The sequence below is a fragment of the Ambystoma mexicanum genome, chromosome 9 (assembly GCF_040938575.1).
Source record: "Ambystoma mexicanum isolate Mex_15411 chromosome 9, UKY_AmexF1_1, whole genome shotgun sequence".
Taxonomy (NCBI): Eukaryota; Metazoa; Chordata; class Amphibia; order Caudata; family Ambystomatidae; genus Ambystoma; species Ambystoma mexicanum.
The window spans coordinates 133,398,038-133,421,181 of NC_090931.1; the positions used below are offsets into that span (position 1 = coordinate 133,398,038).

The 23,144-nt window shown below is 46.5% G+C and overlaps 1 protein-coding gene across 1 annotated transcript in view; it reads right to left on the bottom strand.

Annotated features, from left to right (window-relative positions):
* PPP2R1B (protein phosphatase 2 scaffold subunit Abeta) overlaps positions 1 to 23,144 on the bottom strand; it is a 165,338-nt gene that overhangs the window by 54,373 nt on the left and 87,821 nt on the right. Inside the window, exons 8-11 of the mRNA XM_069614304.1 lie at positions 11,943 to 12,013; positions 11,467 to 11,601; positions 3,589 to 3,762; positions 839 to 899 (exon numbers count right to left, since the gene is read on the bottom strand). Of these exons, the coding sequence (XP_069470405.1) occupies positions 839 to 899; positions 3,589 to 3,762; positions 11,467 to 11,601; positions 11,943 to 12,013 (441 nt within the window). The remainder of the gene's footprint in view (positions 1 to 838; positions 900 to 3,588; positions 3,763 to 11,466; positions 11,602 to 11,942; positions 12,014 to 23,144) is intronic.

Sequence of the window (23,144 nt, forward strand, 5' to 3'; positions counted from 1 at the left end):
GGCTGGAATAGTTTGCTTCCTACCAGCTGTAGGTGGCCCTCTGGGGTCAGGGTCTCTGGGTGAAACTCTTCTGGCCTCTGCCAGCCTGAGATTCCAGACATTGGCAAGCTATGGAAGCACTCCATGTCAAGAGTCTATTGCAATGCCTTTGAAAAAGCCCTTAGCAGGCTCTTGTTTTGAACGCTGCTTCCAAACAACCAACTAACTACTATTCAGAGTATAGTGTTGCTGGGGTTATAACTCCCAGCAAGCTCTGTATCTTCCAAGGTACAGACTCTTGTACTGGATCCGCAATAACCACCTCCAATCATGGGCTCTTTTATAGCGCTCTTGAACAGGGCGGCGACTTAATGACTCAGTTTTGCCTTGTGGGCCGAGAATGGGCATCTTTCCTACCCTTTTCCAAGATGTGCACCCTTTCCTACTTACAACTACTAACTCGGTCCACTTACCATACCCGCTACATGGACAGTGGTTGAGGCGTTACACAACGCTTCAGCCATATTGAAGTCAGGTGGCAATGGCACTACGGCCACATGGATCCATGCAGGCTGGTTCGATATTCCTCAGGAGTAAGAAAAGAGTCTTGCACTCCAACTGCAAACACAATTGCAGAGAAATTGGTTTTGACAAATTGCAGTCTCCCCAGAAGAAATGGGCGTTCAATGGCCATTGGGGGAACTGCCCAAAAAGCAGTATACAGGGCTTTGCACTGTAATCTCAGAAGCAGAGCGGGTGTGAATTAAGAGGCTCAGGGGAAGAAGTCGTGAGATTAAATGCAACAGCACCACCACAAGGAAGTTATTACAGTGACACAGATTAGAACTGTAGGACTTACCATGGTCTACAAGCCACGCCATACATAAAGTGTTCAGCTTCTCATCAAAAAACTCCACACCCTAAAAAACACAAGTGTCAGAGATTTACCCACTATTTCGTAGCAAGTAGTAACGCAGGGGCCAAAAGTAATAATTAAATCTAGACAAAGATAACAAAACATGTCCCTGACAACAGTGTCCAATCCCAGAGTGCACACATTCAATACATGCTCCATTAAAAATCTAGGGAGCCAACTGTGGAGTCATCAAGAAGGGACAGATGTAGAGGCACATCAAATCCAATCTCCCCTTTTTCCATCCTATTAAACCATTCAGAACTAGTAGTTTCAGACCCCTGACAAGCAGTTTATAGCTTAAAAAAAAAAAAGTGCAGGGGGAAGTCATGCTTAGTTTTACTGTTGAAAGCTGGAGGAACATAGCAGAAGGGGGACGTGCTGGTCTTGGAAGCAAGACCTTGCAGAGCAATAGAGTTTTGAAGCCCAGATCTGCGCTTAGAAACCAAACTCAGGTACGGTATTGGGCAAGTTATAAAAAACAAATAAAATAAATACATTACTGGGTTCTTTACAATTGAGTTTGAGAACGAGAGAACAAACCAGTGGGATGCATGTGTGAATAACGTGAGGGACACAAACAGGATTGGGGAAGACCGTGGAATCAGAGGGGGCCCAGAACCAGCCCAAAGGGTTTGCAGAAACAAGGCAGGAGCACAAAAGGCCAAAGGGGATTTAAGGCCGGTTGAGCGAGATGTAACTGTAAGGAAGTCCTCAGATGCCACGACAGAGCATTAAGAGCAGGACATGGAGGATGAGCTGGCCAACAGGTGATGTTATCCAGGCGCCCTACCAGGAAGCTGGTTGAGAGTGCCTTGTTCTGACCATTAAAGCACATTAGTGAGAGCATGTCACATCACCCTACCAGTTGGTGGTCCTCTTCCCTGGTTAAGCTGTGGTTGCAACGAGGATCTTGGAGAAACCAACTAGCCATAATAACTGCTAGCCAAAGCTAGACTTCTGGGACTGGTGGCACATGTACATTAGAACTCGCTCCAAAAGGTCCAGTGCTACAAGCATTTTCTTAATGTATTGAAGGTGCTCTGCAAACACAGTCTAGCGAGGTAGGGAATCTGGTTAGTGTTATTTACAAAGAACCAGATTTAACACATACTGGACATATACAGTTCTACTCACCACCACTATGAATGAATTCAATGCAACTATGTTAGTCAGAGTAACTGCCAAAATTAGTAAAGGGTGCAAGTCTTAATTACTAACATGCATTACTGATTAGGAATACAATCTGACCTACTTGTGGGGAGGGAGGGTTGGGAGGGTGGGGAACGACGACATGTAAAAGTCATTCTTAGCACTTTCCAGGCAATCTCTTTCAGACAGCCATGTCTGTAATGTGATCCGACCACTTTACTACACAGACATCTAAAGAACTAAATCACACTGAAGATGCCCTCAGCGTTTTGATATTTCTGGATCTTGTGCCCTCTTCCTTGACTAATCCTAATCCAAGGCCTCATCAGGGATGTAACGGATGTATACCCTGCAAGGCCATAAATCCGAGGATAGTGTGCCCCAGATATTTAATTTGAAAATGCTTGCCAATTTCAAAAATTACAGTCTACTAGACATTCCAATCTACAGCCAAAGAGTGAATGTTTCTAGCTTTGAGAATTAATAGAGCAGAGATAAAATTGATAGTAACAAAAAAAAAACAAACAAAGGACTTCACATATTCCATTTTAATGGAAAATATCGAAGGATATTGTATGGCCAGAACTGCTGAAAACGTTTTACACATAGTTCTTAAGATACTTTACAGCTGGTAAAGCAGGGACTACAGAGGTTTCATCATGATCAACCTGCAAACTTGCATGCAAATATATTTCCATGCTAGGTTTGCAAACCACTTTGCTAAAAGGAACACCTCAAGGTATTTCTTATGTCTCAAAAGCAAAGTGTAATTACAATAGACCTATATAGGAGGAGCAGTAGGTAAAGCCACTAATGAATCGGCCGAGTACTTGGGCAAAACCAATATCATTAATAGAGCATATGTTAACTAGACACAGTTAACAATATTTCACATGTTGTAAAAGGGTGGGTTTTAGACCAGTCACAACAAAAACTATGCCTTTTCCCAGAGCAAGGAAGGATAAGATCACTTTGGCATACTGGGAGTAATGGAAAGAAAAGGTAGGGTGGGGGCTCTAAAAGCTATTTCAATAGGACTAAGGATTAGAGATGGAGTGGGGGGGACTTGCACACCCTGCTGGTTCTTGTGCTTGCAGTTTTTCAAATGAATTATTTTAGGATCAGTGGGTGCTGTCAACCGGGACTACAATTCAGAAGCAGGCATGATCTGGGGTTTGCCAATCTTGTCAACAATTCAAATAGAGATTGTAATGGGCAGCAGACAGGACATGCAGAGCCAACTAGGACAAAGTACACCAGAAATTAAGCTCAGCTGCTCCCAGAATGGCGGTCAATGGAGGTGGTCTGCAGAGAGATCAGTCATGAAATCATATGGTGCTGTAGACGGATAGGTTAGTTGTGAATATAAATTCTACTGTCTCAGTAAGTATCAAAAGCATGGACATCTGTTGAAAACATCTCATGCATAAAAAAGCTCAGTTTTACGGCAAATACTTCAGGTTCACGTCATGCAAAAATACCACGCCTATCAAAATACTATGGTCCCAAAATCCAAACCCCAAAAGGAGTAGCACAGGACTCACCAGCTGTCCTGCAAGCAGTGGCATATACTCTATGATCGCAAGCCGGACCCTCCACTTGGCATCCTCAGCCAGCTCCACAATAGCAGGAAGAAGAGACTGGGAGAGCTGGCGAATCCCAATCACTTCATTCACACAGTCCAGGTTCGAGATGATATTGAGACGCACTTCCGGACACTAGGAGGGAGGGCAAAACACGCAGAATTAAAAACATCCCATGACCTTTAGACACCCCTCTCACTGCAAATTCAACATATTCTCACATTCTATCCAAAATGAATGCCCCTTTACCTCACTCCAGTACTTGGTTTATGCCCCTTCATTCCTGTGAAACAAAAGGATAAACGTCCAGAGGAAAACTAGGTTTGCGATTCAGAAACTGCTGCAGCTTCTATAAAAATGGAGATTGCTTGCCGGTTACGTTTTAGCTATGACAGGTTTTGTACAGCAGGACACATGCCATGCAAATGGTCTGTCTTGTTGAAACGTGGTGATCAGAAGAGAATGGGGGTCTGTGAGCAGGGAAAATCTAAGTGCTAGTGGGGTGCAGTGTATGGTGAGACTAGTGTATGGCAGGAGGTAGGCTTGGTATGAACAGGGAGTTCATGTGGGGATCCATTCTGGTTCATGAAAGCAAGTTGAAGGCCTTCTAGTTATGGTCAACAGTGGTTTGCATAGATTGCTTTATATTGTATGAGGACATGTAGCGCCTGTTTGGGTGTGCAGCTGAAAGGTTAGTTGGTAGTTTGCAATAGCTCAGGGCATCGCTACAGTGGTTCTAAGAGTAAGCAAACCTTTCGCCACCAAATCCAGTTTTACAAATCTGGTTAAGTGGGTCTGGGAGGCTCTTTGACCCTTAATCTGGGTGCTCCTAGGCCCTTCAGCTCTCAACCTCCACCGATGCAAGGTTATTTTGGGAAGGGGGGTCCATCTGTAATTTTGCCCTAATTTCTCATAAATAGCCACCAATTCCCCAACATATTTTAATCTATTTTCATCCATGAAGCACAAATGACGGGACTGCTTGTGCGCCGATGCCATCATGGGTAGACCGTGGAACCTGATCCATTGCGAAGTTCGGGATGAGTTGGCTGTAAACCGGTCAGCTGGGAAGCCCCTTGCGCATATGTTTTAGGCTCTGATCAGGTCTGTGCCTCAAGACTTGTTGCGTATGAAGACATTTAAGACAGAGTGGCTTGGCAGGGACTACAGAGTGCTTATTTTGGAGACTATGATTAGATGCATTCACTGCAGATGCTCTTTACGTTTTAAACATTTGTATTTGAGGTTTCCTGAGCCCCAAACAAATGCAGAAAGAGCGAGATTAAGAGCCCTTTTTGATGCATTGCTCGACAAATTTATGAGCTGCTCATATTTATAAGCCGCAGTCCATCAACTACCCTAAAAGGAGTGGCAAAAAGTTCTTTTGCTGCAATCAATGAAATGCTTGCGATAAGTGTGTGGCTATGATTCACCATTCCACCATGCGCATTGAGTCTCTGGACCCTCCTATCCTATCTGGTAAGGCACTGCCAGCTCATCCAGACCCAGAAAGCAACCAGGAACAGTGGGCTGCAAAGAGTACATCCACCACTCCAGACACTCTCCTCTCCTACCACTATGCACTTTACACCAACAAGAGCGAGAGCGCAGCTATACCCCTCGATCAATTTCGGCCTAGTTTCACACAAACAAACAATTCTCCATGAACACCTCAACAACCTGTCAGAACACAGTTTATAACCCACGGAAAAAAAAACAAAATAAATACCGGCTTTGCTGCACACAAACGTCCTACACAGGCCTAATGCTGCCAGAATGCAGTCTTGGAGACCAACCACCTGACTACACACATTAGATGGATTGCTCACTACCACAGCACATAGCGTTAGGATGCAGCCATCATCACGGAAATCAGACTGGCTGCACACATACTGAGGGCACCCAAGCACAGTATTTTATCCTACTCTCGAGACCGACCTGGACTACAGTCCCCAAGAGTGTTCAACCCACAAGTGCTTTGAGATCATACCATTGTTATATAGGGTGCTATATACATGTCAAACATAACAAAAGCCCTAGGGCAGCTGGCTTAGGGCCAGGCAAAAGGCACCACCCAGAGGAACCTCACTGCCAGTTTGCCTCTTGGTCCCAGCCAAGACCATACCCCCCTCCACTCCTGTCTGCTGCAGCAATCAGGTAAGGGGTGACAATTTACATGCAAAGCTAGTACTATGGAATTTGACTCTAGCCATGGTTTTGAATCTACCTGCATTTAGAATCCTGACACTATTAAGTCTAGCTGCACCTTTCAATCTCACCACCGTTTCACCCCAACTGCATTTAAAAAACTAGCTGCTGTTTTGACCCCAACTGCATTTAAAAAACTAGCTGCTGTTTTGACCCCAACTGCATTTAAAAAAACTAGCTGCTGTTTTGACCCCAACTGCATTTAGAAACTAGCTGCTGTTTTGACCCCAACTGCATTTAGAAACTAGCTGCTGTTTTGATTCCAACCACCGAGCCGATCCCCCTTCACCTTTGTAATCTGGATAGGGTCTGAACATAGCCACTACTTTGGACATAACCCTCCCCTCCCCCTGGAATAGTGCTGCAGGCCTGGAATCCTAAAGCCCCCTGTGTTTTGAAAATGTTTGAGTGCTTCTATCCTGCACCCTTCCCACCGGGATAGTGCCATGGACTAGGGATCAAATAGTTCCCTGCATTGTATTTTCAGCCACTGTCGTGCGTCACAGAAGCAGCGCTGTAAGCCTGGGCGCAAAAGCCGCCTATTCTTTGAATCTAGCGGTATTTCCCACTGAAATTGAGCTATAGGCCCATTATCATGAATCAACCCTTGGATCAGGAGCAGAAAAACAGGTGCCTAGCAAGACCAACGTTAGTGGGGCACTAAAGTGCACCAGAGGCCTGCCTCCCCAGCCTCCTCCCCCTTACTCAACCACCTCAACACAACCTCCCCTGCACTTCAAGACATTTCCAGTCGCACTGCACACAGACCGCCGCCCTAACCATCCCAGTCCTCGCCCCACACCATAATTTGCTCCTTCCGCGGCCCCCCCCCAACCCCGCCCACCCGCGGCCCATCAATTCCATTGTATCCCAAAACGCTGCTCGAGCTACCCTTGCCAATACCCCACCTTCTGCTACCCCAGCGACACCCCCCCCAATCCCCAAGATGGCACCTCAGAATCCTTTGCAATGCAGTAACTGCACCACCCAGACCCTTTAATCTGTGCACACTTCACCTCTCCCCAGATCCATGTCTGCACCTCTCACTTGCACCTTCACCACCCCCACCCTCTTCAACAACCAACCAGGCACATCACTCTTCAACATACCCTAGAACACTCCAGCAGGCAATGACTCCACTCACCCCACCCTCCACACCTGTAGGACGCAGCAGCCCGATCTCTCCCTACCATATACCTCTCCGATGCCGCCCTGCCCTCCCACCCCCCCTCCCCCCAGTACACCACCTTTCATCTTCAACCCCACTCCTTGACTGCCTCTGTTGCTGCCCAGCACCTTTTAGGTCTTCCCTTCGCATCTGATCCCCACACCTCAGATGAGGGTTAGCTCCGCAATTACCTCCCACATGCACCATCCACCACAACGGAACACTCCAATGAAGAGTAGCTCACAAGGGCTCTTCTCACACCTAGAATACCAGGAGCATCCTTACAGGCACTGCAGCTTCACTTATCCCCTCTCATCCCATCCATCAAACCCTCCCTCCTTCCCTCTGCACCCCCTAACCATCTTCTGATTCACACCAACACCTCCTGTGGGCCGACCAGGGGCTCCCTGCCGCACTCACCCCCTCAGCCTACCCCCTCCAGTCCCCTCACCTAGGCCAGCTGTCTCCGCCAACCACTAACCCACTCAGTCCCCCCCCCTGCAAGTGGCCCTCTTAGCAACACTCTAATCCACCCTAATCAATGCCTGATCTGTGGTCAAAAATCACGACAACACTTACAACCTAATATCCTCTGAATGCCAGACAGCATTTTAATCACAGAAGCCTTGTTCTCAGACAACTTGCACACACAGCCTTTGTCCCAGGCTACACTCATCGTGCACAACAGAAGCAGCAAAGCAGTCTGAGGAACAAGCCTGTGAATGCTGCCTAGGGAAATTTCTCAACACTGCTATTACTCACAGCTTCTTACTCGTACAGATCCACCAGATACAACGAACTTTGTGGATACCCTCAGCGACTCCCTAGCAGGCAATCTAGTCACCCACCCCTCTCTCTCCTTCCCTCCCCCTCACCATGCTAGGAGATAGCCACATGGTTCTATGTCCCGCTTAACCCCATGACATGGTCACTCCTGGACAACCTGGAAGCACTTCACATGACAAATGGTATCAGGTGCCAGACACTCCGCTGATACCCTAGATGCAAGGTTCAGCTTCTCCAATCTGATCACCTCTGCCCCGTCCACTAATCTGGGCAGAACAGGCAGCCATCTTCACACTATTGACTGCACATGCTCCTCCCTGCTGGACTAGCTCTGGACCATTCACCAGCTTCCTAGTTGGCTGACTCCCTACCCAATCTGTCCAGGACGGTCTAACCCTCCCATCAGCCATTTTGCCCAATTCCCTCAGACCTCTTGCCCCTTTCAGATCTTCCCCCAGCAGACAAGACCCTTCACCCAAATGGTTCACCCCTTCTTGGAAATCCTACAAATCCACACACTAGAACACAGATGGCAGGCTGATCCATCACCCCAGAACAGATCTGCATACGGACTGGAAGATCAAAGTTTACAAGGTAGAAATCCAGAATGCCAAAAGAGAAATATCAAAAAAATCCTACTTGAAGAAAATCTCCAACACCATTAACACCAGAAGGTAACTCGACCAGAATCTAAGAATTCAAGGCCTCTCCTTGCACTTCCTCTCCCAGGCACTCCGCGATGCAGTCTCGGACCACTTCCACAAGCATCGCAGTGGAAAGAAACAGCACCATAGGTGCTAAACTAGCAGCGTTCCCAGCCTGATCGCTTGCACCCACACCCAGTCTTTAAGTCCCTTCTGCTGCACCCCCCACAGACTGAGAAGGCTTTTCTGCACCATCTTCCTCAGCAACCTTTTACACCATTGACCACAGCGTCCTTTTGACCACTCGGTTGTCTTCAGGGGTTCTTCCCTCACCAACCGATGGCAAAACACCCTCATACTTCAGTTCTCCTCAGCCCCCCCCCCGTTCCCCAACACCGTCACCAACGGAGTACCTCAGGTCATTTACCTATCCCGTAAGGGTGTCAAAGAAGGCCGCAGACAATGGTGGCATGGTTTTGGTTAAAGACTTTCGTATGAGAAAATCTCCCACTATCCCAATTTCTAAGAGGGGTTTCCCTGCCTCAAAACTATTACTAACAGGTCTGTCTGAATGTCCGTCAAATCAAATATGACCGTCCTGTGTCATATCTTACTTCTATCCCTCACACTATAACTAAAGATCAGCAGAGCTAAGAGAAAGAGGGGAAGTAGAGAGTAAGAAAGAAGGAAAGGTGGGGGGCAAGACCATGGAGGGATTTGAAGACAAGACAGAGGAACTTTAAGTTAAGCCGGGAGTGAAAAGAAAGCCAGTCTAGGGATGGTAGATAGATTTTAGTGGGGAGAGGTGAGAGGAGGAGAGTCTGAAGAAAAGGGAGGAACGGTAGAAAAGTCTGGAGAAGAGGGAGGAGGTGATCAAGAGTTTAGTAGCATGAAAGGTTATGAGGGGTCATATTTTACTAATGTTGTAAAGGTGAAAGCAACAAGATTTGGCAGTGACAGAAATGTGGTGAGATGGGAAGAGGTAAGGGTCAATATGAAGACTAAGGTTACGAGCGTGGGGAGAGCAGGAGAGTTGGGAGGGGGGACGAGAATAAAAGGGGGAGGGAGGAGGAAGAGTGTTGGCAGGGAAGAAAAGGAGTTCAGTTTTTTCAGCGTTGAGTAAGGAAGTAAGACATCCAGGATTTAATAGCAGAAAGGCAAGAAGAGTTGATCATGAATGTCCGGGGAGGAGAAGGAGAGGAAAAGCTGGGTATCGGCATAGAAATGATTAGATACCAAATGAGGAGATGATGGGAGTTAGAAAAGTGTAGAGTGAGAAAAGAAAGGGACCAAGGACAGAACCTTGGGGGGACTGCATGGTTGAGAGGATATGTGGGAGAGGTGGAGACACCCCAGGAGACAGAAAAGGAAATGAGGGTCGTTTCAGTGGAGTGAAGAAGGCGGAAGCTGGATTGGGTGGGGGGGAGAAGGAGGGAGTGGTTAGAGATGAAGAAAGAGTTGAGAATAGACAATGCGTTCGAGAAGTTGAGAGAAAGGGAAGGAGAGAGATGGGGCGATAGTTGGATGCGAGATGGGATTAGCAGAAGGTTTTGTGAGAATGGGGATAATAGTCGCATGTTTAAAAGGAGTAGGAAAAGAGGAAATTGAGAGGCAGATGGTAAACAAGGAGGTGAGAAGGTATAAGGAGAAGGTAGATTTTAGGGATGAGGGGGTAGGAATGGCTAAGCGGGAGAGAGCTGTAGGATGAGTTTTGGCTAGGAGGAAGGAAACTTCAGACTGAGTGACAGGAGTGAAGGAGGCCATGGAAGAGGATGGGGAGGAGGGGGAGAGTAAGAGGAGAAAAGGATAGTTTGACGGAGATTGAGGACTATTAGAGCAGGAGGCAAGATCAGTGGCAGAAAGAGGAAAGGCAATGGAAGGGTCAGGGGTAGCTGGGGAAGAGATGTCTACATAAATTGTGCCATCTTCACCTGAGCATTCTCTGATGCACCTTCCCCCTACCTCTCCCACTCTCACAAGTGTCAGCTATCCTCTCGCCTACATTACGCTAACTCCCTATACCGCGGCGCTCCTGCGTTTCAAATCAGAAAACTCTAAAAAGATCCACAGCGACACAGCTAGACTACTCCTAGCCCTTGGGCCCAGAGAGAACATCACAGCCACCCTCTGTCCTCCAATGGGCTCCCTGTCTGGCAAATGTCCATTTTCAAAGCCATGTGCATCACCCACCATGCGATGCAAAAGTGTCAATGCTTATGACACAAGCACACTCGTTAGAAACCCAATAGAGACCTGAGATCAGGCACCACACTCATCATCCCTCCCATGAAATCGACCCCAAAGAACCAGTTACGCACCTTAGGTTATTTAAACAATTGCCAGATGTTAATGAATCCCCTCAAAGAATGCACTGGACAATGTAGAGCGAGGACTCCAGCAGACAGGACCCACGTCACACCAACACAAGAAACCATTCCAGGACTCATGGGTACATATTGCACACCATGTCGATGGAAGACCGCTGCAGGCAGAGCCACCCACCGGCGCGCACCTGCAATCATATGCTACTTAAAGACTCATTGCACAACACCTTTGCATTTAGAGGGCAGCCATGTCCAATGACAAAAATTCAGTGTAGCTGGACACAGTCTCCTGGACTAGCATACTCTCGACAAACTACAGCACCCAACCACATGCCAGCTCGACATGGGTTTCTAGCAGACTTGGCCACCCCTACCTACCTTCATATTGCCTAAATGCACATATGCATTCTAATCACCTCTGACAAACCTTCCATACCATGGATTCAGTCCCCCTGAGGGAGTTCACCTAAAGCGCTTTGGGGCCATACCAATGAATAGGCGCTATACATATTACAATTAACTATGCTGGCTAGAGACTGAATTGGAGTCCAAAACATCCAAGAGCCAAAGGGTGCAGATGCCCTGGTGCAAGGCTAGATCACAATTACTGTCCACACTTTTATACAGCTTCCTTTACACAAGGTGAACATTTGCACAGGACCAATGCACCCATAGTCTTCATAGACCTGGATAACAGGCTCAGAATTACCTCATCCTTCAGTTGAGCCAGAAACAGAGGTAGAAGATGTTCTATTGTGTTGTCTTTTCCCAAAATGGTGGATAATCCCATAATTACAGAAGCCAGGGCTGATTTCACATGCTGGTTGGTGTCCGAAACCAGTTCCTAAAAAGGTAAAAACACAAGGTTTTTCTTCAAAACAGCAGCTCCACACTTCACAGGTTCAGTGCATAGTAATCGTGGGGAGCTAGTAACAGTGCCACAAAATTTACATTTTTAAACCAGCATCAAATGTAGGCTTTTGTGGCAAGAGTACCCCTGCAAATTGGCAAAACTGGTTCTTGTAGTATTTGAATAAACCGATGAACCCTATAAATTTTGGAAAGTTCCAGGACGTGCATATCACTCGAATAATATTTCCCTAGACAAGATTTAAATCCACAGCAACAGTTTAATGTTCTGTTAAAGATGTAAATGTCTACACAAAGTGAGGAGTATCACCTTACCTTCACATAGGGGAGGATATGGTTCATAATTATTGTCTCCCGTCCATCAGCAGGCAGGTTTTCACAAAACTCTGGAAAGTAAAGAATTACCATTAATACTCAAAACTAGTGTGTGGGCAGCATAGAGGTTTGAAAGGAGGGTGGGATGGGCAAATCTGCGAACTGTGGCACAATTCTGTAGCCAATAACCCAATCCTTTTTGGAGGAGTGGGTAAATAACCCCACCAGCATGATGGTCAAAATAGAAAATTCCTTATTGTAACCTTCTCTCAAACTCAGCTAAAGACCTAAGGTTTCCTATAGACTGTTCCACAGCCCAATTTGAGATTTAATGGCATGCCGATACTGCAGTGTAGTGGCCTTTGCCAAACATATGCAAATGGCCTAAAGGGTTTGGGCATCAAAAATCTTGGGAATTCGGCAGCCAGTGTTGTAGGAAGTGGGGGAGGGGCAATGAGCAGGGACAGCAAGGGCCTTTCAACCAGATGTCAGGGTTTCCCAGTTAGGTAAGATTTTCATAGGAATTAAATTCTTCCTGACCTGTGTCAACACCATAACCTATTCTACTGGTGGTTTATTTTTCCTTATACCTCCGATTGGGAACCTTTTCTCACACTGAGCGCCTGAGGACTAATTCCACTGGTGACGGTGCATGGTACAAATACCTTTAACATAACAGAATCTTTTACTCTTTATGGGTGTCATTTTTAAGGCTCTTCCCTAGTGCCTTTTAAAAGATACCCTCCGACAATTTTTTGGCAGTAAGTGCCTATTGTTGCTGGGTTGCCCTATGGGCTCCGCTTTTAACTTTCTCTGGTTAACCCAGAGTACTACAGTTCAAGGGTAGAACGGCTCTTTGATTCCGATTTACATGTTATTTGGTGAAACCAGCACACCTCACCTTATGTGGAGTGCTGGGGAGAAACTAACAACTATGTTACAAGGAAAAAAGTACCTTCAATGGTTGGTGGCAGTGATACCTTTTATTAATTTGGTGCACCTTCACCACAGGCTGTGTGCACAGCCCTGAAAAGGCACCCATGGGTGCTCTTTTTACCAAAATGGCCCCAGTCTTGTTTTTTCACCATTTTAGTGTTCCTTATCCCTTCTGGTTAATTCCCCGACATCCAGGGCGGGAAATTCGTGTGTGATTTTTAACTTCGGCGGGAGCCCAAGCTCCAGTGTGTCTGTAAAGGCAGGAAGCGAGTGAATCCAAAACTCAGCAGCCCTTTGTGCTGGAATCGCTCAGGCTGGAAGTCAGAATATCCCCCACGCCCCAATCCTCCAAGGTTGAATGTTGCAAGACTGTTTGATTGGCTAGGTTTCTGCCTAAGAGTTGATCCTGGAAGCTGAAGAGGTAGTTGACCACTGACTGATGAGGATGACGAAGGAAAATCAGCTGAGACTATTTCCAGCGACCGGAGAGCCTGCTGTGTAATTGGAGCCTGCTATAGCCCTTCCTTCCAATCGACCTGGGAATCCCAAAACTGACAACCCCAACCCAGAGCTTGTTGAGACCCACTAGACGCAAGACGACCTACATTTTGAGCTGTGCCGTGAGCTTGCAGGTCTGTAATACCCAATACGCTGGGACCTCTAGCCATTGCGCGGTACACGGTCTTCCGAATGTTAGGGAGAATTCTCATCTGTACCAATTCCCTTCAACCGTAGAGACCCCCAGCTCTTTTGCTGGAATTTAGGACTTTTTAATTTTAACCCTGGAGAGAGCAAGCTCCTTTTCTCACTCATGTATTTTGATCTGATTTGGCTAATCAGTTTTCTGTCTTTGGAGTCTGAAACTCCATAGGAATCTACGTTTTGTATGATGACGCACAGCACCATCAGTGCAGTGTCAGAAATCCTTTAGATTTCTCATGAGGTTTAAATAGCTTTTCTTGGGAGAACTACTGTTCCCCAAGAAAAGTAAAAGTAAAGTGAAATTGACTTTCCTTACCTTTTCTCTTTGTAGGTCCAGCACACACCATTGTATGTAGAGTGCTGGGGGGTTACTTAATATCCCCTTATCCTAACTACTCAACATTTTTTATGTTACCCTCACTACTTTAAATGGCTGGTGGCAGTGGTTTAATGTTCCTACCATTGTGCTTTTCCACCGCAGGCTGAATCCTCCGCTGCAGTATAGCACCCCTGGGTGACCATTTTGTCAAAATGGCCCGTTCTTTTAACACCATTTTCTGTTTGTGAGGACTTTCTTGGCTTTTAATCTGCATGCCAAACAAAGTTTGCACCCTTTGTTCGTTTTGCCTTTGGCGGTCTTCAGTTCTGAAACCCGCCTCTGGCTCCAATGTGTCCGGAAGGGCAGAAAGTGAGGGAGGTGCCTGAAACTCCCTTGTCTTTCTCATAAGGGTTAAATACCCTGCTGTTTGAGTGACAGCTAGGCTGGGATAAAACTGCTTAAAAGGCGAGGGTTTTGGACTAGCGACAGAGTCGACCACTAGGAAGCACACCAGACGAAGAAACCGTGAAAGAAGCTTGCTGCATCCTCCGGGACCCTTGCTGCTGTGCTGAAACTAATTGACAATAGAAGCTCCAGAAGGGATGACTACTTCCCTTGCGTTAGTGGGACCATCTAACCCAAGGGAAGATGTTGTCCCTTCTGTTGCTTCTCTTTTCGATTAGTTTCAGCATAGCAGCACACCCAGAGACGAACTCCACTGGACCATTTTCCCCCGACTGGCTGGACTTCTTGCTGCTGCATGAACTGAGTGCCAAGGGTCGAGAAATCTGTAGTCGAGTGCAACGTCTAAGTCGGCCAGAAGCTCCAGGAGTCTCCTCAGGACCCTCCCAAAGCAGGACGACCAGAACGCGAGTCCCGCACCAGTGTGCGGGACTCAAGGGAGCCCGAACCGGTGTCCAAGATCCGCAGTGGTACTGTTTACCAAGCGCTGAAACTGCAGAGTGCTGCTGATCTGAAAAGAGCTGTAGCTGCCTCCGAACTGCTACTCCAGGAGTCCTCCAGACGTCCTCCCTCTTGTCCCCACGACTGAGGCCCAGAAACCCAGGACCTGCAACTAGACAGCAGCCAGCTGTACCACTTCATCTAACCTAAGGTACTGTTCTGAGTTGGGGTACTTACCACAGTGACTTCAGCTTTGCTCTTCTCAGTTCAGACTTGCAGTAGCTACTTTGCTACAGTTGATTTCAGCTCTACCCTTCACAAGTGTAACAGCTTGTGACCCTACAGTGTGCCAACAAAACTAACTTTGTGGAAGACTGTTATTTAAGAAGTGCCTCAGCTTCATAGACCGATCCAATTGACTCTGGCCGTAGTCCACTTGACATATTTACTGTCCCTCAGAGGTGATGCATTGCTTTTAAACTAGTATTGCTGGGAAAAGTTTTTATCTAGTATTCGTTAGAAAACCGGCGTGCTCACATGCTCTGAAAACCTTTCCTTTCTACCAACCTCAGAATCTACAAAGTTACTAGTGATATATAAATGCCATTACTGTTCTAGTTAGTGAAGTCACCTCAGGGTGTAGGAAGTGTGTAAAAAGCATCTCTAAATAGTATCTACTAGCGTTGTGTTGATTCTGGTAAAGTATTTTAAAGTATTTCATTGCTAAATATATTGCCCTTTTTAAAGAATGCTCATTTAAAAACTTAATATTTATAACTGAAACCTTGAGTCTAAGTGTAATTTGCAATGTCATTGCAACAGCTCTACAGCTCACATTTACCCCTCTTGAGATAGGCCTGGCTGCTCGGTCACTACCAACTTGTGTACTAGAGGCCTATACCAAAAGGTGGGTTACCTAATACCAAGAGGATAAGTGTCTAGTCTCCCACAGGGTTACATCAATTCTTGCCTAACATTGTGCAAGCAATGGCAAAACCAAGTATTGTAAAGAAAATCTAGCAAAACATTTAAAGGGAGTTTAGTGGCAGGTAAGGAATACTAACAACCGCCATACTCCCGATTCTTCACAGGACTTGGCAGGTCCATGGAAGGAGGCCTGGTCAATGGAAGGTGGTCTGAGATCGCTTTTCCTGCCATCAGCCTCAGTCCTTGATTCGCAGGTTCTCTCCAGAGTGTCTGAAGTCAGGAAGGGAGGAGTCCAAACTCTGCAGCCCTTCTTCCAGTTCAAACTGGGCGGCTGTTGCATGGCTGTTTGATTGGCTGGGTACCTGCATAAAAGTCTGATCCCGAAAGCTAAAGGGGTTGTAGACCACTTGAACCAAAACCGAATATTAAGAAACCGCAACGGAGAACATTTCCAGCACTGGAGAGCCTGCAGTGTAACCGGAGCCTTCGCTAGGCCTTCCTGCCAATCGACCTGGGGACTGACCCCCCCCCCCCCCCGACCCGGAGCCTGGTGAAACCCACTAGACTCGAGACATGCATTTTGAGCAATCCCACGTCGTGCTGCGACCTTGCGGGGCTGCAATACCCTGCAACTTCGAGCCATTCTGCGTTGCAGTCTTCTGAATTCCAAGTCTCGCAGAAACTTCATGGGAATCCTGCTGAATCTCCAGAGGCATGATTCAAGTCCCAAATGTCCCCTTACCAGAGTGCTGGACCTGGCAAATGAAAATTCGACTGGCAATATGTCTTCTGTGCTCCTGAAGGGGTGCCAAATCCATACTGCCTGTGTTTTTGGCTGCAGATCCTAAAGTCCCTCCTATGGCATCGCCTTATCTGCCGAGTAGTCCATGTGAAGGACATCTTGATTAGAGCCTTCCCCGTGATTCCTGCTGCAAAAGTCCTTCCAGGGTCCCGTTTTCAATCTTCTTGGTAAAGGAATTCAATAACTGGGTTTTTGGCTGCAGCTCCTGAGGTTTTCTTGCTGGAACTCCAAGGTACTGTGCTGGCGTGGATATTTACTTACCTGTGATTCTTGTGTATTCTTCGGGTGCTGCTGTGCTGGAGAGACCACCCATCCAGTTCACCTAGGCCCACTGCTGGAATCCTCCTAGGGTGTTTTCTGTGAAGCCCCTGGACCCTCAACTAACTTTTAAAGTGAACTAATTACTTGTTCGCCCAGTCTTCCTCTAGAACTCTGACTTTACCTCCAAATGAGCCATCTCACCCTGCCTACTGCTGGCTGCCTCAGAGAAGTCCTGTACTAGAATTGTGAAGGGCTGGATAATTTAAGGTGTCTGCTTTTTAAAGTAAAATGTGTACTTACATGTAACAGATTTAGTTGGTAACTTTAAGCTGAGTGAAATTACAAAAAGTTATTACTTACCTTAGCTATGTTCTGCCATTCTAAAAATATATAGGAGTAACTTACCTTGAATAAGCTGCGTGCCTTGTAAGCTCCAAGTCTTGCCTTCCTTAGAAACTGTCACCATTCTAACTGAAAGTAGACTGAAGGTTAAGTTACTCAGCGATTTGGGTTTCCCTCTTTCCAAAAGTAATGCCGTTGGTTTCACCATTATTCCTGTTAGGATAATTGTACGTGGGTCCACAATTGGGTCTTACTATTAGCCTGCACAGAATAAGACTGCTTAGATTATACTTTCCTTTTAGGTTGCTGGTAGCACCTTACGAAAGTATAGCGGTTTCACATACCTTGGGTTAGCTGTGTGCCAATCTGAGTTCTTGCTCGTCTTAGTGTGTCACTGAACTGTAAAGTAGCTGTAATGGTATATTACACAAAAGGGTTTACTTACCTAGAGCATAACCGATTTATCCCAAATGTTATAGGTGGATACTGTTCCTCGAATAAATGTCATTATTCACAAAAGTATACTGTCCAGTTGACTTACTATGCGATTTCTTGCCGAGTGTCACAGTACAACGGTTAGGGTCTACTATACTTGAATTACTGTATGTTATCTAAAAGTAATTATTGGTGCGACTTCCCTAGAGTATTCAAATAAGGTTATATGCTTTGGCCTGTGTGCATGCAAGCATAGTGGGGTGTGTTTATAAAATAAGAAATAAAAAAAACACTAGACCTAACTTGGCCTGTATGTGTATTTATAATAAACCTTTATTTTTATAATGCTCCTGGTTGTCAGGGTTTCTATTGTATCCTTGTTGTACTACAAGTTCAATGCACTTTCCTACAGCCTCCTGTCTATGCTACCCTGAACTCATGTGGTACAACCTTATACTAAGAGTGGAGTGTTGTGCTGTTTTAGTAAGCTGGGCTTAGTTGGACTTCAGATAAACCGTCCAAACCGGGGCCTCTTATCCCAAAATCCAGGTAAGCACAGAAACTCCCACTAGTCAATAGCAGAGCTAGCCCCCCCCCCACCCCCCCAGCCAGCAGTGGTCCAATCAGGACCACATGTGGTGGGAACACTCATGCATAACACCCAGACACACAACCAGTCTGTCAATTGGGACCGGACAGTCCCAGCCCACATCCTGCCAGCAAAAACCTAGCCTTCACCTAGCCCGCCAAAAGCTTCTGCTGCATACTGACTGTAGCTGCATATTTCGTGCAACTTTGCCAGGAAGCCTGCCAGTGAGTGTGTGAACCAGCTCAGAGCCCCCCCCCCCCCCCCGACCCCCTCAGGCCCGTGTGCAGCCCAATCAGCCCCGCTCCCCAGTTCGCTTCTGTGTTTCCCTCTAAGCCCGCCCCGCTCCCAGATTGGTCCCCCATCTAGGTCATAACTGACTCTCCCAGGGCAGCCCTCCTGCACGTGCAGCCCTAAGGCCAGAGGCGGCTCCAACAAGTGTCAGCCGGTGTCTGGGACCAGTAAGGTAGGAGTGGCCTGGGTCAGGAGTAGAGCAACTACACTACCCTAGATTCCGAGCCACTTACCAAACCCAAAACAAAGAAGGGGATTACCCCCCTCTGCATCCCTATCCCTCACCCACAAACCTAATCATTTTAACACTACCAATCTAACTAGGCACAGAACCCCCTCCCCCCCCCCCCCTCCTCCTCCTCCTCTGTATAGACCTATACAGGCCCAGGGGTTCCGTCTCCAAATTGCATTGTATGATGTTTAGATTGCATGGTTAGGCCTCTCAAATAATCTAACTTCGCTTAGTTCAGTACTCCATCAATCCCGGAAACCCACCACAACCTAACCCAATTAAGTCCCATTCCAGCAGAACACCCTAACCCGCCCCCCCCCCCCCCACCCCATCCCCACCGAATTCACTGTAACCTAATAAACGCAAGTCAAGGCCCAAACACTTATACGACCTATCAAAAGGAGGCATAGACATCCCATTTGTAACCGAAACATGGCTAGACGACAACTACAAGATCACCCTCAACAACTGCCTGAAGACTTCAAATGCATCCAAGCAAACAGGAAATCCAAAAGGGGGGGGGGACTAGCGATCATCCACAAGGAACAACTGGCCATCAAAATGGAAGATCCACTAAACATCGATAAATGCGAATCCTTAATACTACGACTTTCAGTAAACACTAAAACTAACCTGAAAATCATACTGATATACAGACCGCCAACCTACGATGAGACTTTCATAGACGCATTCACGGAAGCAATCACCATCCTAGCCATCAAGTACAATCATCTGATCATCCTTGGAGATCAACACATCTGGTTCAATGAAGAAACCACAACCACACAAAAATCCTTAACCGCCCAACTAGCAGCCATGAACCTACAACAACTAGTCAAAGGAGCAACCCACTCAGCAGGGCACACACTTCACGCAATCTTCGCCAACAAGGATCTCATCACCACGGCACCCCCAATTCAAATACTCAGGAGCGACCACCTCATCATTCCATTCATAATCACAACGGCCGCTCCAAAAAAGCAAGCAAAACGACCCATCATGATGAAAAGAAATTGGAGAACCATAAAAAACTCCAACCTAACCAAGCTCCTAGAACTCAGCAAACCACAAGCATCAACCCAGGAAGAAGCAGACCTAGACAAAAAAGTTGCCCTACTCCATACCTGGATCGCAACAACCCTAGACGACATCGCCAAAGAAAAGCACTTCATCACATAAGAAAACAACCAAATGGTTCACCCCACTACTCAACGCCATGAAAAGAAAACCGAAAACTAGAATCTGAATGGAGGACCAACATCACCACCGCAAACAAATTGAAATTCCTACAACAGATCCGCTCATATAAAAAAGGAAATGCAAAAAGCGAAGAGGAAACATTACGACAACCGAATCTTCAGAGCACCAAACGCCCAAAAATAACTATTCAAAATCATAAACGAAATAAAAAACCCACCAGGCTGCAACACGCCAATTCCATCGATGAAACTGTGCGATGACCTCGGGGAACACTTCAAAAACAAAATAACCTCCATCCAACACACCATACAAAACAGACCAAGCGATCGCAGCTCAAACCCCACCGACAAGGAACACGCAAACAAGCTACGAAACTTCCCAGAAACATCAGTTGAGGTTTTCGTCAAATTGATAAACCAAAGCAACAAATCAGGCTCTCCTGAAGACCCTTGCCCCACGGACATATACAAAACAATTCTCAAACAAGGAACCCCCATGGAATACCACAGGAACCTCCTCAACCTCTCAATCTCAACAGGTCAGTACCACAGGCCTTCAAATCAGCTTACATCAAGCCGCTATTCAAAGCGGCAACAGGAAACTTAGAGGACTTATCCAACTACAGACCCATCTCCAACATACCCTACATAGCCAAACTGCTAGAAACTTACATCTACGAAATAACCCAAGAATTAGAGCACTGCCTACTAGACCAGGCACAAGTTGGTTTCAGACCAATGAGAGGAACAGAATCCGCTCTCCTCTCAATATGGGACGACCTAAAAACTAACGCAGACTCAGACAACAGTACCGCCCTGATTCTCCTTGATCTGTCTGCAGCTTTCGACACGGTCACCCACGCCATCCTCAAAGAGATTAGAAGGACTAGGGATAACAGACACTGCCCTACTATGGATCAAATCCTTCCTAACAAACAGAACAGAGACCGTATGAATGAAACCTTTTAAATCCAAACCTAGAGACTCCACGTACGGAGTAACACAAGGATCATCCTTCTCCCCACTTCTATTCAACATCTACATGTACCTATTAATCAAACTCAAATAACACGGCCTCACATGCTACAACTACGCCGACAATACTCAAATAATCTTCAACATACAAGACACCCGAGAAGAAAATACACTAGAGAATTGCCTTCGTGACATTCAACTGGATGAACCTCAACCATCTCAAAATCAACCCAGGCAACGATAATGATCGTTTCAAAAAAGGGAGGAGACAACTACATCCCCTGGCCAAGAGAGCTCGGCACCACACCAGAACCATAATCAACTAAAAAACCTAGGGGTTCTGACAACCTCACTCTAGAGCCACAAGTAAAATTGCTACTCAAGAAATGTTGCTTCCTCCTGCGAGCAGCAAAAAGGATTCTACCATTCCTGTCATTCGCCAACCAAACACTTACCATCATCGCTCTGATCATGTCCAGAGTAGACTACGCCAATAGCCTATACCTGGGCATGCCCGAACGACTTCTAAAAAAAAACTGCAACACATATGCAGCAGCCAGACTCCTCAAGCTACCCAGAAGAGAACACATCACACCCGCGCTAAAAATACTACACTGGCTACCACTAAAACAGCGAATAAAGTTCAAGTCCATGTGCATCACGCACAGAGCAATACACAAACAAGGCGCAGAATTCCTAAGCAACAAACTACGCCTACATCAACCGACAAGAACACTAAGATCAAGCACCGACATACGCATGGAACCAAAACCCTACACCAGAAAAAAACTCGGAGGATCCCTTTTTCCACCAGGCACCTAAAACCTGGAAGGACCCAAGAATATACGGAACACAACCACCTACCATTCAGGAAACTCCTCAAATCATGGCTCTTCACAGCGTAACCACAACAGCGACGCACTAGAATGCCCAGCCATTAAAACAACGATGAAAATAACTGCAACCTTGGCCACTCTCAAATTGGACTCTCAACCCAAAGAACCGACCACTCGACAGACCATAAGATAACATGGAAAATGCCACAAAACGAAGTCTTCAGAGACTGATCACATACCCAGACGAAAGCCCTCAAGTGACTCATCCAATCGCACGCCCATACGGACCATATCCAGACCAGCACACGCATTTAGATACAAGTTTGTCTGAAGAGTCCACTACACCAGCCCCCGCACCCAAGGAGAATAGACACCCAACCCACATTAATCAATCCACCAGCATTAGAACACCTACAGAGCTCGCTAGAATAGAACGGTGAGGAGCAATTAACACTTGCAGAGCGCATTAGAACAGCACAGGGAGCGCCCCACACAAACCAAACCCTGCCAGGCGTAACCCCTTTTGCTCACCCTGATGAGACTGGGAGGATTGGCGAGCGCCACACTCGGACAGACTTCTGAACTTCTGTTAACCTTCACACAACCAACTAACAAAAACATTTCTGCAGACTTGGCCGACTCAAAAACCTCACAACCATCTCTCGCACTACAATCCGCACGCACTTCGCAACACCACAACACCACCAGCACACGAGGACTGACATCGATCCAATACTCGCACTGAAGCTCAGTACCCAGTGTATACTGAGTTGTAGCTGCCAACAGACCATCACTCCTCTCACTATCCTATTCCCGCTTCACCTACTAACCATCCCACCTTCTCATTTGCAGATCTGCCAGAGCGCCTGGGGACCAACTCGTTGGTGACGGTGCGCGGTACAAATACCTTTAACATTTTCCTGGGCACCGGAAGTCCATATAAGGATTTTCCTAGCCTCACAAACAAGATGGGCAAACGGCAAGCGAAAAACCCTGTAGCATGGCCCTTTTTGGCCACTAGCCACAGTAACCAAACGCGGCAAGGCTAAAAGGAAAAGCACACACAAAAAAAAAATAAAGTAAAACGTCACTGCTGTGCTCCCATCCGTTTGTTCATTTAGCACACCTAAATTAGCCAAATAATATCCTCCGAGTCTGAGTCTAGGGCAAAAACAAAAGCGTATCCCATTATACTGCATTGTACAATGATAAAAGTTACAAGTGAGTGATAGTTATCACTTTTAGTAATTTGCTAACTAAATTAAAGGAAACAATGTTTCCCAATACGGACAACCTGAGGACATGTCAGTTTCCCCATAACAGATGAGCAACATACTGTAGTGGAGCTGCACTGTAAAAAGTACAGGTCAGGATAAAAAATAAAAGCAAAAAGTTTGGGGGCCCATTAATATAGAAGGAAAGGTGCAGTAACGAGAAATCTTTCCTAACTGTA